The sequence below is a fragment of the Papilio machaon genome, chromosome 6 (genome assembly GCF_912999745.1).
Source record: "Papilio machaon chromosome 6, ilPapMach1.1, whole genome shotgun sequence".
Lineage (NCBI taxonomy): Eukaryota > Metazoa > Arthropoda > Insecta > Lepidoptera > Papilionidae > Papilio > Papilio machaon.
This window is the reverse complement of record NC_059991.1, coordinates 6,449,279-6,467,516: the sequence shown is the minus strand read 5'-3', so window position 1 is coordinate 6,467,516 and position 18,238 is coordinate 6,449,279. Positions and strand designations below refer to the sequence as shown.

Sequence of the window (18,238 nt, the reverse complement as noted above, 5' to 3'; positions counted from 1 at the left end):
CGCCATTTAAAAGGCGCAGCGTTTGCAGGAAAGAGTTGCAAGTGGTCGTTAGAGCGGACATGTCTAGGATGCTTTAGTTATCTTAAACTTATGATAAATTATACTTTATCGCTTTTCTTAGTAAACTTTTCAAAAGGTAACAAGGTATTTTCCCTACAATCTTCTGTTTAATTAAAATAATTCCGAATTTTCGCGCTATTTTTAGTTAATCAATTTTATTAGCTCTTTCATATTGGTTCTATTTCTTATATAAATCAATAAAAAAATTCAACAAATAAATTCGTGCGAAAATATGATAATTTTCACTGTATGCATCTATGCATGATAATAAGCTTTTCTATGTTTAAGTTATAAAGATACATTGTTGACGTAGCTATCTTGTTATATCAAATAACTTGTCGTCCAATCGATTGGCTTATTAAACTTAACTTACCGTCGTAAACCAAGCGAGGCAATGCAATCTCAAGTTTAGCGATCAAAAAGCTTGTTTACCAAGTACGCTCACTGTTTTAAAACAACTTTTATTAACTTCTACAGATATTCCATTTTATATTTTAAAGAAATGTTTTTATTATTACGGTCGATCATACTTTAGGTTATATTTGAGTTTATCAGCGGATCATATCCGGAAGTTATAGTGCGGTTAAATATGTAACATACATTTTCTAACTTATATTTATTGACAAAACTTTTGATGTTATACGTAGTACGAATTCACTTTTTCTTTGTATTCCTATGTAATTGGATTATATCAATAAAACTAAAAATAAAACACTAAAGAAACACGTATTATTTGAGAATGCAATATTCTATTTCTAAAAATCCTATATTTAAAATATTTCAGAGAAGCCTCAGCCTGTCCTTAGTCTAGTCCAGTAATTGGTCCTCGAAACCGCTATCGCTTGTAAACTGAGCTTCGATTCAATCGAATCGTTTTATACGGTGTAATTGTACGAATTTTATCTCAATGCATAATGGGATCTATCAGAATAAACTAAACACTACTCAAACTAGCTGTGTGGCTCTAGTTGCATACGTTTACTACTTCCATGAGCAATTAATACTATGTTTTTATTTCAAAGAGAATGGAGGTATAAAAATATGATTTTTACATACTGCCGCAACCGCGACTATCTTAGAAACAACAGTAGGCCTTAGCCCGATTCGTATGGGTAATCATTTAGTGGAAAATAGGTCTAAATTCTATTTTAGTTTTCTATTCCTACTGGCGATTTGGATTCTGCGAATACGATAGCTTGATCCGATAGCCAGCACTAATTAGTTGACTGCACATTTGGAGCGCATCGACTGCAGCTAACAACAGTTTCGGATTTCCATTTAATACGCGAACTTGGTACCGAGCAAACAGAGCTCTAGTCCGGATAACGAAACTATAATAGCTCCCTCTGTCCGTCCTTTGTTACATCAAAACGTTTGAATACTAAGTACAGATTTTGATAGAGTAGTGTCAGAGCAACTCTGACAACACGATATTCTGTTTAAAAAGATGTTCATTTCTGTTTAAATATATATGAGCGTCGGTGGCTCAGGGGTTATGCACTTGACTTGCCATCTGCAGGTCCTGGGTTCGAATCCCGCCATGTATCATTGTATTTTATAGATTTTCGATTTACATTTGTATATTTATCCAACGTTCATACGGTGTAGAAAAACATCGTAATGCAACCTGCACATATCTGAGAAAAAATTCAAAGATATGTGTGAAGACAATGAACCGCACAGAGCCGGCGTAGTTCACTATGGCCTAGTCAACCCTCACTTAGGGTAGGTTTTGAGACGCTCAGTGGGGACGTATATAGTGGGCTGATGATCATGATCACCTGATGAAATAATATCGGTAACTTTATGACATCTGTTATAGACATTGTTTATTAGAAAATTAATTTGTTCAAATTTCTGATAGATTTCGTTTAAGAATTTTAAGCCTTTTTTTAATAGCAGTCCATTTTTTCATAAGGCTTCGAGGAACTGGCTGCACAAAGGGTTACGAGTATTTTAATAATTGAATAACGTCTATTCTAATGCAAGAAAGGCTACAAGCCCCTCGGTGGGGACGTATAGGGAGCTAATGATGAAGAGATATTTATATTACAAATTCTAATTATATAATAATTATATAAAATAGCGGTTGCATATTTCGCCACATTAATATGACATGTATGTACACAGAAAGGGTCAAAATAATTGCATTATTTCCCTTTATAGTTTTGAATCACTTAGTTCAAGAAAAAAGTGTTACTTGTCAGGGTAAAATTTCATATTTCCTTAAGAGTATGTTTATTTCCTTGTACGTTGTTATAAATGGCGCTGATTTAATCTTGACGAAATTTCGCATCGCCAGTTCTGTACATCCAGAAAATGAACATGCACTTTCTCATTTAAATTTACTGTCTGAAAGCTGTAAATTATTTTGAACTCTGAGTAATGCGAAGTCGTACAGCTGAATGGGCTCCGAATATGTTGGTCGTTAGTTTTGCGTTTCTATGGTCTTAATTGTAATGTTTCAAATAAATAAAATCTATTATGTATAAGGTTGATTGTTATTAAATGGATTACGTTTGTTTCAATTTGACTTATTATACAATATGACTATTATTACAGATCAGTATGTTTAAAATTTGTTTCGTTTAGTTTTACGTAGAAACTGTCCCTTGATGCGTGCAGCTTTCAAGGGAATGGTCGCATCAAAGTTATTTCATGTTTGCGACGGTCAACAAGACATTCATAACTATTATTAGCAATTCAAAATTCGATAGGAATCGTTCGCTGTTCACTTTCAGTTACAAGTTTATATTTCGTCGAAATTGTCCTTGATCCTTAACACTACCTGAGTTAAAGCTTCTTTACATCAAACGGCATAACAAATTCATACATTATGTATAAACGGCTTAATGGAGCTGGCATGAGGTCAGGCCGACTTGGCATTAAGAGCTTTGGCGGGGGGTTGCGGAGAGCGTGCGGAGGTGCGGGGGCGGGCACAGAGCAAAGTGAATATTATAATAGCGTGTATATGCCTTGTTTTGTACTAAGTAAAGCTAATTGTAGTCAATACAATTTATTATCCGAGTAATTGATGGATAAAGTTAAACATTATCACTGATTGAGTGATTCATATTTGTATAGATTAGGTTTGTGAGTTCCAGATAATTTACCTTCTTTGATCTATTAAGTATCCATTATGAATAATGACTTCTTGTATTTGATTTTAAATTGCATAATTTTGAATTTTCTCATATAAAACATCAAACTTAGAAAGCCTAAAATAGTAAGTGTTACTAATTTACCCCAATATTTTTAAAATAAATCCTTTCCCTTTATTATAAATATAATGAATTATTGATCAAATATAAACATATTTTACAACACTAATATCGCAGGTTGTGGCCAGAATTTTAATTGAAGATCGTATTTTAAATGAATCACATCTGAATAAATTAGGCCCTATTTTCGTTATCTTCTTATTTCTGCTATTAAAAACCAATTTGCTTAATGATTATTCGCTGAATTGTCAGTGTGAATTACATAAAAGAACAAACATACACAACAGCAGTACAAATTTTAAAAGTACATTATATTAGAAAGAAAGAAAGAAAGGAAGAAAGGAAGAAAGAAAGAAAGAAAGAAAGAAAGAAAGAAAGAAAGAAAAAAGAAAGAAAGAAAGAAAGAAAGATATTAATTATTAATTTATTGAACATAAAATATGACACCGAAATATAAACTTAGACGTTTGTAATATTAGTAGAACTTGGTCGTGACGTGGCTTTAATCTGAAATATGTAATTGAACACTATACAAAGTCTAACAAAGCCATTGTCACTCATAGCTACTTAACGTGTTCTCGTAATGAATAAGGGAATACATTTAACGGTATTAATTATTACTATCTAAACATAAGTTAGAACGTCTGCGGAGCGAGCCAACCATTTACATATCTAAGTTGTTAAACTTTCATTAAGAAAACGTTCGCCAAAGAATTAGAATAAACGCTGCTAATTACCGCTTTAGTCCCTTATTACTTCATTTACGTCGTCTTAAAATTCTGATTTAATTAAGAGTAATTCATATTATTCTTAATAAACATATCCATTAAATTGTATAATTAATACCATGTATTATAGGAAGTGTAGGGCGATGATCTCGTAGAAACATCACGTAAAATTTTGGGGAAGACTTTCGAAGAAGTCTTTCAAAGAAACACTGTGTAAAAACCACATGTGGTAGTTCCATACGCTAAAGCATGTAATGTAGAGTTACTAAAATGTAGATGGCGCTACTTTAGCGTATAGTTTCTGTATTTGAATAAATTGTATAACGTAAATCATGTATACTTTTAACAGTTGTATTACACGGACCAGAAATTATTACGCCAGTAGTATTAGTAGTTTCTGTTTCCACTGTTCTTATTTTTACAGTGAATCGATTTTGCGGCATGTGGCAGAATATATGCATACAAACATGTTTTTCATAGCAAACCGAGGAACCTTAATGAGTTTTTAACGTACGAACGAAAAGAAGATAGTGGACATAGGCATAAAATCTCAGTTACAATGTAGTTTATATTTTTTTTTAATTAATATTGAATTAAATCGTCTTGTAATATTCTTCCATAACCTCGAGGCGTCTATCGCCTTATCTTATAGGCACCTTATTTTAAAGAAAAACTTATCCTCTGTTACGTTTGCACTTCTTGCTTGTTTGAAAACTTATTTAATTCTCTTTTTTTTTCCATAAATAAATTTTGGTTTACTCCATTTTTCGTTGGATTTTATAAAATAATTTGAGTCCAAATGTAAAACTAGTATGTTGTTTCGAGACAGCAAACAGAGAAAAAAAATGCGATATAGAACGCGTGTTCCCTACACGCAAGTACACGGCAAATGTATTACTATCAATATATAGTATATGTATACCGGCCAGGAGTCACTCCGAGCCGAAATGTGAAAGGGGAAACGTGAATGGGCCTAGCGACGCCTCTATGAAATATTTTCCTTGTCAAATGGTTATTTTTTACTGGAACGGATGGTATTTTTTACTTGAATGGTCGTTTTGTGTCGGATAAAGTGATTTCTTGTCTCTAAATGATCATCGTATTTCATTCCTTTATTATGATATGTTTGATTTCATTGTAGAAGTTTGACTGAAACAGTGTTAAATGATGTGAGTTAGGTAATTCTGATCACAGAGTTTTTATATATAAGGAATTAAACTGTTTTAACGTTAAATATTCGGTATTATTTTAGTTGTTCGTCATGAATCGTACAGTACGAAGTTAAATATAATTTGTTGTGGTCCCTTTATTGTTTCCGTCGTAACTAGCACAAATGAATTACAATTTAAAATGTCCTCGAATTACGCATTCACAAGTCCAAGAGTAAATATGTTTCTATATTCATTCTGAAATAAGTCCGACTGAGACACGCCGTAGGTTTGAGCCTAAGTAAACGTCGTTCTGTTCTCTACATAGAGAATACGCGAAGAAACCACCGTTTCGGGCCTCGGACTGTTGACGGCGCCCAGACAAATATTCATATTTAATTCGCAGTTCGCTTTGAACTCCCAACAAACAGTGAAAAGGGCTAATTTTGCATATAAGATTACAACTTTCTGTTTACACTCATATTCTGCGCAACAACAGCAAATGTTCAAACTTATGTTGGTTTGATTCAAGTTGTTTGTAGGACTCGCCACTAATCTTTGGTTTTAAATTTTTATACGTCAGTTTACATTTACAGAAAATTTTACATTCATTATGCCTTAGAATAATTATTTTTTTATTGTTTTTTTTTTTAAATTGGTATAGGTATTTTTACTTCCTTATATTTCATCTGACTTGTAATGTTCCTGATAATACATTTTTTATCAATCAAAATAATGTAGGGATAAAATATTTTAATTAGCTCGACTTCAAAAGGATTTAAAATGGACATTTTTTTGTTTGCAAATAAAACAACGATAATCGAAAATAAACTTTTGCTTGATTAAAAAGGTAAATCTTTTGTTAGAAACAGCTTCTCTAATTAATGGCGTATTTCTCAAATCCTATCATACAATTTGATAAAAGCCCACCCGTGGGTCTGCGCGCAGCACCGGCAATATACCTATATAACTCAAAGATATTTTACCATCTACTTTGCTATTTTGATGAAGTACCGGAGTTATTTATTTTCCTACGGAATATTTAATAGTACTACGGAATCATTTTACTGCTGTTATTTTAATTGATAATTTTCTTTGTTTTGTAATATGCTGTATTTAAATTCTGCTCTTCAAGGATGTATTGTGTGTGTCAACATTCTACACTCTAGACTTCGGCCAGGCGTATAGTTCGTTCGAAAAGCACTTTCCAAGTTGAATTTCTCTTATTACAGCGATCGACTATACATAACTTAATTATAAGTAAATAGGTTTAGGTTTAAGAATATGAAAGATATCGGAAAATATAATAGAAGTTAAGTGGAATATTCTGATAACTAAAAATAATCAGATTTATTAAATCAGACTCACAATTAAACATTTATAAATAAATACTTTCACATGTTCACAGAAGCGTAAACATAAAGTTATGTTAATTCTAAAACTAATTGCTGTACCGAAGTTCATTATCCCCACGACACATTAGGCCTGTCTAACCCTTTCGCAGTGTTAATCTAAATATCCTATTCTGTTTGTACGATTAAATTTAAGTAGCAAAAACATGGCGCGCGGTCAGTCGCTCACTCGTTTTAACGCTTGACGTAACGTACATTGCATTAAATAATTAACAATACATGTAACAAATTCTCTTTTTAATTCAATTTGGCATTCACTTGGACATTGAAATGTTGTGAAAAAATTTTTGTCGATTCTACATGTGAATAATTTTTGCTTTTATTTTAATTTACGTACCTAATTCAAGTGTGGTCATTGTTTGTATTTTACTCATTTGTTAACTGTCTGTAATGTCTTCTTGAGGTGCCTCTACGACTAGCGAAGGTTGGTGGTCAGTTCACCTCATTTCTGTTTATCCCTTGCGAGGCGAATATTATGGTGACATGGTGCTGATCTGATGTTAGAGTTGGAAAATGGTTCATGGAAACATGATTGTTTTTTTTTTTCGTTTTAATGCAAACAAGTATATGTGTATTTTGAAATGCTTATTTTAATTATAAAAACGTAGTATTTATTTTCAAACAGTATTTCAAAACAATAGGCCATATCTTGAATCAGGCAAACTTGTTGAAAACTTTCGTGTCGAGATTATTTTAAAGAATAAGCAACGAGGTGCAGTTCTCCAAAATATGTTATGATCACTTTAAGTTTTTGGCGAAAATAAAAGTTGTATTAAATAAAATATTGGCGTACTCTTTACACTGTTTTTTTTTTGTTTGTTGTTGTTGTTGTTTGTTTTTTTTTAGTAAAAAGTTGTTAGAGCGATATATTTTGTTGAACTTCGAAGTTGTATGAAGATCCATATTGTATGCACTTTGTAGTATAATATTTTGTTGGAGCAAATGGATACAGTACATGTGTACATGACGGCGAGCATTACCCTCTTGTTAGTCGGGTAAAAACAGCGAATACCATATACGTTAGTAAGCTAAGCGTAAATGCCAAGATCACCCATCGTGAAGCCACGATAGGTTTTTCTGTTATGTTAGTTATAACGTTTTTCAATATAGTTTTCTTTAACATTCCACGGACGATTTATTTACGTTACGGTTCCTGTGCTGTGCTGTTTTCTTTTCATCGTCCGTTATGCATATTTAAGTGTTTCAATACCAAACAACATCAGTTATTACTCATTTAGGGTAAACATCACATCGAAAACTTAGCGTTACTTAAATTGCCATTTTTTGTCGCACTAACCATTGGTTTCTGTAACCAAAATTTTTAAATAAATCATATCGTCATCCCTGTCATTATCTTTGACAAAACAAAGATAAAAATATGTTTTAAACGAAGGTTTTCGTCTCGGAAACCCACGGTAAGAGTTTATACGTGATAACTTAAAGGGACTGCTCCTTAGTGAAGATTTCTTATTATGAATAAAAAAAGTTTGGAATGCGAAAGTTTGGATGGATGATTGTTGCATCGTACCTCCAGAACGACTGGATGGATAAGGATAGAATTTGGATTCATCACAGAATCATTGGAGTTTGGAATATCGCATAGATTTAAATTATTTATTTTGCGCGGACGGAGTCGCGGGCGACACCTAGTATCGTACTACTGAATGAACACTTTCAGTGGCTACATTGAGTCTGAGTGCGCTAGATATCTTAAGTGTTTAAAATTATGTAATGGATTATTTTTAATATTCTTTGACGCTTTTGTTTTTAACGCCTTAATTTTTTTAATCCATAATGTCAATAACAAAGTTTATGCAAAATTGTCGCTGTTTCGACAAACAGTTGTTGTGTTTTTGTTTATGTTCGAATGTCCTGTTTTATATCGGATGGCGACATCGAATAATTTTATTCGACAATTTATTTATTGATATCGGATATTTTACAATGATTACGTCTCTTTCACACTTCATCTTTTATGTAAAATAATACACATTTAGTAGGTTAGATCTTTCTAACGAATCCAAAACAATAAATTTGCAAAAATATGTTAAATTAGCCATCATTATCCTCAACATGCAGTTGGTAAATAACAAAAAAAAAACACAAACACGTCCCTCAAACTATCATACTAATACGAATATTTTGCGTCGTAAACTCGTAAATGTGATTACGATCGCAACATTCAAAATAAGGTCTGGTTTCACAGGCCAATGTTAAGGTCACATTACATAACACGGCTGGTAGACTGCACGGCGCGCGTGGGTCAATGACCGGGGCCCGCGCGGGCGCAACGTAACTTTGAACTGCGGAATTTGCCAACATGCCTTGCGCCTTCGCTCACTCGTTTAACTATGACTTGCATACCCACACATAAATATTGCAATTACACGTAAGACACGCACACACAAACATCTCCATACAAACACACCTAGAACCTTATTACACATAAGCAAACTCACACTGATTCATTGAATCTGTTATTTAGATCGTTAGAACAAAACCAAATGCACGTTGCAGGAAACAATCCAGACAAGAAATCTGGTTTATTATTAAAATAGTTAGGTACGTCTTTGCTAAAAGAAAAGCTTTGATGTTTTTGGTATAATATAAGGTTTTACCAGTATGTTTGTTAAAAGATTATTACGATATGACAACAGATGGTAATTTATAATTAAATTAAACAGCATAATAGTTTAATAGTGAAAATAATGTTTCGTCAACGAGAATTTGGGTGCTTTTTTATTGTGTTATCTTAAAATAAAATTTATTTTAATTTTAAAATACACTAAAATTATTAAATCGCAAAACCAAATGATAAGTTAACCCTCCGAGTCTTCCCAACCCGTCCAAAAATGAAGCATTCTCTCAGTTTTCATAAGTTTGCAATCCGACCTTTTTTTTCCACTCTTACATTTAAATTAGTACTTGGAATTATTTTACACATTGGCGCTCTACTCAGACTATTTCTCTTTGCAGTCAAAGAAGCATGGAACTGGAAATGTTTGGCTTTACTTTTGAATTAAAACAAGACACAAATCCACGATATTATTTTTCTTAAAATCCATACTATTCTAAAGCAATTATATCTTGTTTTCACATAAAATCCGGGTGTTACGACGGGTGATCCGACCCCACGTGGATGAGACACGGAGAAGATGTTTCAAATCAAATCCGACGTTTACGTATCCATTGAAAAAAAAAAGAGATTGATGGTTGTTGATCCATATTTTATTAGCTTATTTTATCTAATTTCACATAAGAATGTGAGAATTAAAAAACTGTAAAGCATTATTTTAAACGTTTATTATATTTATATTGTCTTAGAGTATGTCCGTACAAACTAATGAAGGAAGACGCATTTTTAAACAAGAAATATTTCATGATTGTATTTTTGTAGTGATAAGGCATTGTTTGTTTGGATAACAATAAGTGATCTGACGACAAGAGATTAACACATACTAACTATAACATTTCTAACGTTTAAATGTAACAAAATGAGACAAGGGCGGGCAGGGCGCGAATCGCTTCCTCCTCAAACACATGTCAGCTTACCACATCGTCTAATTACCTTACCTTGTACACACCGATGACAAGAATTAATTAATACTATCGAAAACAGACGCGTGGCTGTCGGTATGTATGTTACTGTAAGGAATTACTTGAGATGATTGTTGTGTTACACTTAATCGTTAACTCTAATACCGATAACAAGGCTTTAAGCTTCTGTAAGTAACGAATGCCTGATGTAATATCAAGTTGGAGACGTTTGAATTATTGATAGACGTGTACTCTGTCTATTGTTATTCTATTTGTTAATTTAATTAGTTTAAGATATTTTTTTGATTAATTTTACTAATTGTCTTAATATTTTTCTCTAACTAAGTAAAATTTATAGAAGACGGCTGAAATTTACATGTATTACTAAAGTATTAGTAAACTCGGTGCTTTAGGAGAACTCGAGAAGATTTCTACCTTGTCATAATTTTTAAATTGAAAAAAAATTACCTTTTAATGAATAATACATTATTTAGTATTCATTGTAAGATATGGGATATTGTAATTATATATTATACAAATCTTACTAGTTATATAATTTTCTAAAATATGTACATACTATAAAATTCTAATGAGAGAATTTTCGATATTGAATAAAATAGGATTTTTACCATAGAAAACATATTTACAAATAAATTGAAATTTATATACACTGTTCGTAAGAAACGGGATTCTTACCACAATTAGGCTGTTTGAGCTCCCGATATTTCGGCACAGTTGCATGCGCCATGTTCACGGAAATTTCTATGTCAAAGCCCAAATGTAAAAGCGTATTAGTTTCTTAATAAAGTGTTGGTATCACAAGACTAAAAATTGTGGGAGAGTAGAGGTCTCTCTTCACTCGGCCTGATAACCATTAAATCTTCATAAACATTACATTACATTTAAAAATCAGATTCGATTAGAACCTTGTATCCAATAATATAGGTACCTGTTTCTATTAAATATCATAAAATGAAACAGGAATATTGTAATTTTCAAACAAAACACAATCTAATTAATATTTTTTTCTTATCCTTAATCCGAACAGTATTGGAGATTTAGTTTCACTTTGTCCTTAGCGAGTGTGTAAGATGTGTGTAATCTGGTGCGGGCAGGGGAAAGATTTCCGGAAAAGGTAAATAGTGCTTCCCGTTAAAAGGCACGTAATGCCCCCTGAGCGGACAATCAGCTTAGAACGCAGCCCTCTGATGTCTAACGAAGGCCTCTATATAGATCAATACAATTTTTAGAAAGTCCTCTGAGAATAGATTTAGCAATATAATCTCAAGGCTGTCTTTGCGACTTCTGTTTGTTTGTGACTTTGTTGTTTTAATAGGATGCTAACAAAGGTTTCTGAAAAGAAAAAATGAAATACAAGAGATCAGTTCAAAAAAGGGCTTTATTTTGCGATTAGAATTGCGTCTTATAATGTTCATATGTTTTGTTGTTGGTGACTGTAAGTGACTGTATGTTACGTGGACAAAAATGTATTGTTGTCTCCGTTCTTTCAAAGACAATAAAAGGGATGATAATATGTTTTTGTACAGGTATTTAAGAAGTGGTAACTCAGGGTAAGATATATTTTGTAGATATTTCGAAGGGCACAGGCTACAGATAATGGGGTGCTGCAGTTAGATGATGGGGAACGTAACGAAATGTGTACTCTCAGAGCCATTGACATCGCTCATACAATCTTATGAACACAAAAAAAAAGCTAAATGTATTTTTTAAGTGGTTTATAATTCAAGTATGTTTTCGTGTTTTCAGTATTAATTGCAAAACTTGAGTAAACGTGTTTTGAAACATATTTAAGCATATAACATCGTTTTATACAAGTTAGTGTAATATATATTTAACTATTAGATGACTTAAATTAATTAAATTAACTTTGGTTCTCTATACGCCCAAAAAAAGTTTTCGGTTCAAATATTATTTTTTGGATCATGTAAAGCAGTAATTTTTCAGGCAGCAATGATAAATAATTTGCCCTATAATTAAAAATTTAAGAACTGTTAATCTTTTCCTAAAAGAGACATTGAGAAAATAGCATAAGTTTTCTAATGTTCATTTATAAACGTGTCACTAGTTTGCTATGTAATGTTATTGTAAAGTGGACGCTGGTGGAAGTGGAAGGATGCAGCGTGTGCGATTTGCGAGCGTTATGCGGAGCGGAGGCGGTGAGCGGCGACGGGTCGGCAGCGCGAGTCCGAGAGGCCGAGTCAGCGCGGCGCAGGCGCCCAGGTACGCAGGTGGGCCCGCCCCCAGCGCCGCGCGCCTCGCGCACCTGCCGCCGTCGCGCTCAGTCCATCGCCACACACCGCCCTGGCGATACGTGCCGCGCACGCCACTCTGCCGCTCGCGACTCATACGCGACGTTTCTCGCTTCGTCCGACCGCTCCGAGTTTCCCGCTCCCCCTCGCCCGCGCCTTTTCCTCGCTCCCAAACTTACTCCCCTAAACTTTTCCCGAGTTCTGAGCGATCCGCTCCCGGTTTCGAGTGCCGGCGGCAAGGTCTACCATAACAGACTCGGCGGCAAGCAGCCGTCGACGATCAGGTGGTCGGCCGCGGATGCGGTCGTGAGAGACGCGGGCAAGGCCTCCCGGAGGCCGCCGCCACGCTGTTCCCGCCGCAGCTTGGGTGCGTGCCCTACGTGACGCCGTGCGCCTGCTGCCCGCCCTACATCCTGCAGCCGGCTCCTCATCCGCACCCGCTCCCACTGCCGCTGCCTCTCCCGTTGCCCCTCGCTTATCCTCTCCAGGCCCTAGAACCCCAAGCTAAACGGCGTCCTCAGCTCTCTAACATGGTAAGTACCACCGCAATGTTTCCCGCCGATTCTGCAACGTGCTCTCGCTCCTCCGATAACTTTCTAGGGCAGCGCGCGCGCCTGCAGTTGTTAACAAACAAATGTGATAACAGCTCTCGCGAGCGTGCGACTGCCACCGATACCATCGCGACTTCGATACGCCAAGCGCAGAAAGCTTGTCGCCTCTAATACACCAAATAAATAAACAACGCTTAATAGTCGAGTTCACATGTATTCTCGGCGCCGAAACGTCTTCGCTCGGTTAACTTTGATCGTATGAAACTATTTGAAGTTTGAACTTCACACGTATAAGTTAAGCGTATTAACGGTTTACTCCAGCTTTAACTTGGAAAATTTAAACCTCGTGTAAGTAGTTGAACTAATTAGTTACGATATTAGTGAAATTTGACTTTAAATTTCATTTTAAACTATTAAATTTTGTGTATAACGACAGTTTTTTGTTCAAATTACAAAACAGAATTTCAAAAAATTATCAAAAATGTTAGTTTTATAGTTGCATGCTACGCGCGTGAGTTAATATATACGAGTAGTACGAAAATAAATATTTTTAACAAACGGTTTGAATAACTAAAGCTATTTGAAACATTTTAAATCCGTTTATATTGTTATCCCGCAAATCGCCCACGAGCCGATGGTAAAAATTGATTCACGCCCCCAAACGCTTTGCCAGAAAACTTTTAATACAATTCCGAATGTAATTTCAAAAGTTAAAACGAAAGATCGAACAAAACCTGACTCGTTTAAACAGTAAAGAAATTATTTATAATTTGTTGAGGTTTTGGCGTGCCCCTTCGATGAGATCTATCCGGAAAGTAGGTGCGATGTGACTTCTATCTACAGTCAACTTTAACTCAAAATGAAAGTGGCATCGAACTTTTCTCATTAAGATCTTCCCTCAAAGGTAGTATGTTTATGTTATTTTAATTATTATTTCACAAATCTAATTTCGAGCTCACCGCAAAAGCAGGGGGCTTGTAAGTACGTCCCTAATTTACTTTCCGATTTAATATCCACCATTTAAAATCAATTTCCATTTGACATTTTAAATTGTTTTAGACTCGCCTTACTTCCAGATCCAACATACATTTTTTTAAGTTGGAAGTTATTGTTTCGATCGTTATATTTCATTTGATATTTCAGAATAATATAAAATAATTTTGTATATATCATGCACTAGGTATAGTTAATATTTATGAAATCTCATAATAAACTCACGCCACAATAAGAGTATTTATAATATGATTCTAACCAATTGGTTTCCGATTAAATTCAAATTTGATATTTGTCGATATTGTTAAATTGTAATATGAATAAATTCATTTGAATGTTTATTACGTTCATTGAATATATTCAAAGTCGAGACAGACTAACGGTTGTCAAATATATCTAGAACTATTGATATGTTATTTTTTACAAATAGGACCTTAGTATCAGAGTAACGGTAACCGTGAAACATATTATGTAGTTGTATTCCGTTTGTTTTATTATTTTCCTTACTTGTGACAATTAGCGACTTTGTTTAATTTTAATGAATTCTGTTGATATTAATTTTATATTAAAACTATTTAAATGTCCTTAAAACCCTAAAAAGTTCTAAAGTGCAGAGAAATACCTTCTTGAACTAATGTAAACAGAAATTTCATAGGAAGGACTTTCTCCCTTAAGTTTCTTATATTAATTAATTTTATAGGTATCATGTACTTTAAGATTATCAGAAAATTAAATCATGTCTAACATACGGGACCCAATTTAAAAACATAACTTTCCGATTTTATAAAGTAAGATATACTACCACTGGTACTCGAACATATTGTGGTCATTATATTAGTTTCACCGCAATTTCGCTGGAAAGCAGACCGACGAGGTGCGTCCGCGCGAAACGGTATTCACAACACACTAGTATGCTCTTAATTGCACTCAAACATCTAACGAGTGTGTTAATATTAATTCTGCAATCAATTATTGTGACAAAAAATTATTGTCGCGTGAAATGATGCGATTTGTTCGTGTACGACATTTTACAAATCGAGTTTCACTAGTACGGTCCGCAGTTTCCCCGGAGCGAATTAATAACATCGGAATTATATTTGCTAATGAGAATTTTATTTCATTAATTGCAATTGTTTTAACTTTTTCAATTAATTGCTCGAACTTTATCGGCTAACGAAAGAACGGTTATCGTTAATCAATTAATATAATTATGAAATTTTCATGTCACGATTCGCAATATTCTGGTACGTGATTTCTCGTACGCAAAATGATCTAAATTAGTCCTAATTTAAAAAGCTATAAAATAATAAAGTTTTGATTATCTTTGACTATCGATTTCCTACTTACAAATCAATTTAAAAATTCGCCAAATCTAACGATTGTATAATTCCTAACATATTAACAAACTATCGTCTGAATTGACCTTGCAATAGATTAAGTCTAACCAAAACATTTCAACTAAATTATAAAACAATTTGGCACTTATCGTATTAATGATGTTAGTCTAGTTTTTTCACCATAGTAAAAATAGTGTACCAGTATTCACAGTCAAGCAGTAAAGTTACAATGCCTTCAAGGTCGTGATTATTCTATTTTATATCGTTAGCATGAGTACGAAAAACATGAGTATTACATGTTGGAGTTAAGATGACTAAGATTAATTTAATCTTACATTTTTTTCATCAAGGAAATCATTATATCAATGAGAACTGTCAGGGGCAACGACGCGTCATTGAAAATGTTTGTTATTAAACTGTAGAACATAAGCGGTAGCGATTTCTTAAATTAAATTCACAATGTGGATTCCACATGAAGTGTACTATTTCACTTGAATCTATACAGCAATTTTAATCCGATAGGTCTCGTTCGTAATTGAATTTTCTTTCGCTCTACAAAAATTCCTTTCTACTTTTGTTTTGATAAGTTTTCTCTATATATTATTAGAAACATAAGACCTGTGCAGAAGTAAATAACAATAACTTATATATCAGTCTTAACAACGATTTGGATCGAAAGTTAAGATTTTTTTTTAAAGAAATATAGACTTCAATCCGCTTTCGCTTATATTTTATGTTAAATCATAAATGATGTAAGGTCATCGTACTAGCTTACGAACCGGAACGGCCGTAGACGAACGCGTAGAGAGGAAAAAAGCAGTCTCTATATTAAGTCCTCGTAAAGTTAATTGTCTAGTCCTAAATATTATTAAGTAAGCTACTATACCTACTAAATTATTTAGACCGTGGTAATTTATGTAGGAAAAAACATAATAGCGTGCAAGGTTTCATTTTCTCTAAATATTATAATTTTATCAATTCATTTGTCTACATAGTAGAGGTAATTTTTACAATTTATTCATCTACTGTAATATGTAAATAAAGAAAAACAAGATCTGTAGATAAGCTTGTTTATTAATAAAGAATGTAATTGGTAAGTTTTTCGAACCTAAACTCATGAAAATATGTATAAAATATTTTTAATTTGTTGCCCTTATTAAGGCAATACTTCCTAATTGTTTCTTGCTATATATGGCTAATTATATCTAGTGGATTATTAATCAAACAGAACGCTTATTTAAGCCTAATTGATGTTAATGGAATAGATTATAGTGCAATATATAGGTGAAAGTGTAGTTAAACGATTTGTTGAGGTAAATACTGTAAATGTTTCTTATAATACGAGTACATGTATACTGGTATAGTAATATTTTAAATCATAAAAAATCACATCTTAATAATAATTCAAATTATATCTTACTAATTTTATAAATGCGAATGTTGGATGAATGGATGGATGTTTGTTTGAAGGTATCTCCGGAACGGCTTAACGGATCTTGATGATATTTTGTACAGACGTGGAACATAGTCTGAAAGAACACATAAGCTACTTATTAGTTTTTTTTTATATTTCCGCGCGGACGGAGACTCGGGCGGCAACTAGTCTTAATGAAATTAAACATCAATTATAAACGTTTTGACTTTCCCAATAATGATTTCTATAAACATTAAAAATAATCTCGGGATAAGCTAAAAATGTAACCGGAAAATAAATAACAGACTCATATTAGTGGATCTTCAGAAAACATTTCTTTTAAGATGTTGTTTTCCTTAATATTTACATACAAAGAAATCCGCAAGCTATTGTGCATGAACAAAACATTATCTACAAGTTAATTAAAGGCTGTCCGAATTGTACCTCTATATTACTTTCAATTTATTTTTTTCGGCATTTTTATTTACATTGTTTTCGCTTTTATTATTAAATATTTATTTTTAAATTCCAACCTATTTTCGCAGCCTCGTAGTTTAGATACTGGGATTTTTTGCCCCTTTTTTCTGTAAATATCGTTTAAATACTTACAGTATTAATATTGGTAGAGTACACAACAATGTACAAACACCTACCTGTATGTATAAATGATCGTTTAGTAGAATATTACACTTTACAGAATTATCACTACGAAAAATATTATACGTAGAGATTTTGCCATAGTAAAAAATCTCATATCATTCTAATATATGAATCTAGATTGCGTCACTACTCGTATTTCGTCAAGATTTCAAAATTAGTCTCGTTTCTACGCGCGTAGCAGTTTAGTCAGCATTTCGGCAGATTTAAAAGCTTTGCTTACAGCCTATGTGAAAAAATTATTTCATATCGCGTTTAATCTTCAATATAAAATTCTATTGCTTTAATTTTAGCACAACAAAATATCTTATGTTTTTACTTAGATGTTTCATTCATTTATCATTTTATAAAAGTTCATTATTAATTTCGTAAATTTATCTAGAAATAAACATAAAAATGTCGCTATTTAAATTTATCTGAATATCTCGAGCTTAAACGATTCCGTCTCAGGTCTTGTACAGACCAAATAGCTTAAGTTTTTTTTTTGCTTTGGAAGTGTAAAACGCTCTAGAAAAGCTTTTAAGAAATTGTTCTGGCCGTCGCTTACTTTTTTACCGAGATGACTCTTTATCTAATTACGTTTACCAACTTCAGGCATATATTAATCACCGCAAATCTTGAATAATCTCCCGAAAAATGGTCAGGGAAGAAAATAAGTCAGTACCTAACAGGTTTTTTATGCGACCTGAACTTAAAGCTACGGAATTTGAAAGCATCAAATAACTCAGTATAACTTACATATATTCAGTATCGCGGTCGACATATCCTGATTTATTTACATCGCTCGTGGCCTCTTTCTAAAAACTTCACCCCACCGCAATAGTGAAATATCCTAGTCGTCCGGGTAACAAATTTTTCTCTCTAATTACTCGGTGTCAGAGTGATTGTGCAGGAAATGCTCCGGCGTCGG

General features: G+C 33.3%; 1 protein-coding gene across 7 annotated transcripts in view; it reads left to right on the top strand.

The window, feature by feature from the left end:
• The window catches only part of LOC106714967 (polypyrimidine tract-binding protein 1), a 348,985-nt gene that overhangs the window by 188,634 nt on the left and 142,113 nt on the right, over positions 1–18,238 (top strand). For 2 of the 7 annotated variants that reach the window (XM_014508123.2, XM_014508119.2), the window contains exon 1: positions 12,397–12,909. The exons of the other annotated variants lie outside the window; for them this stretch is intronic. In XM_014508123.2, the coding sequence (XP_014363609.1) occupies positions 12,907–12,909 (3 nt within the window). In that variant the 5' untranslated portion in view covers positions 12,397–12,906. Of the gene's footprint in view, positions 1–12,396; positions 12,910–18,238 lie in introns of those variants that run through there. 7 annotated transcript variants of the gene reach the window in all.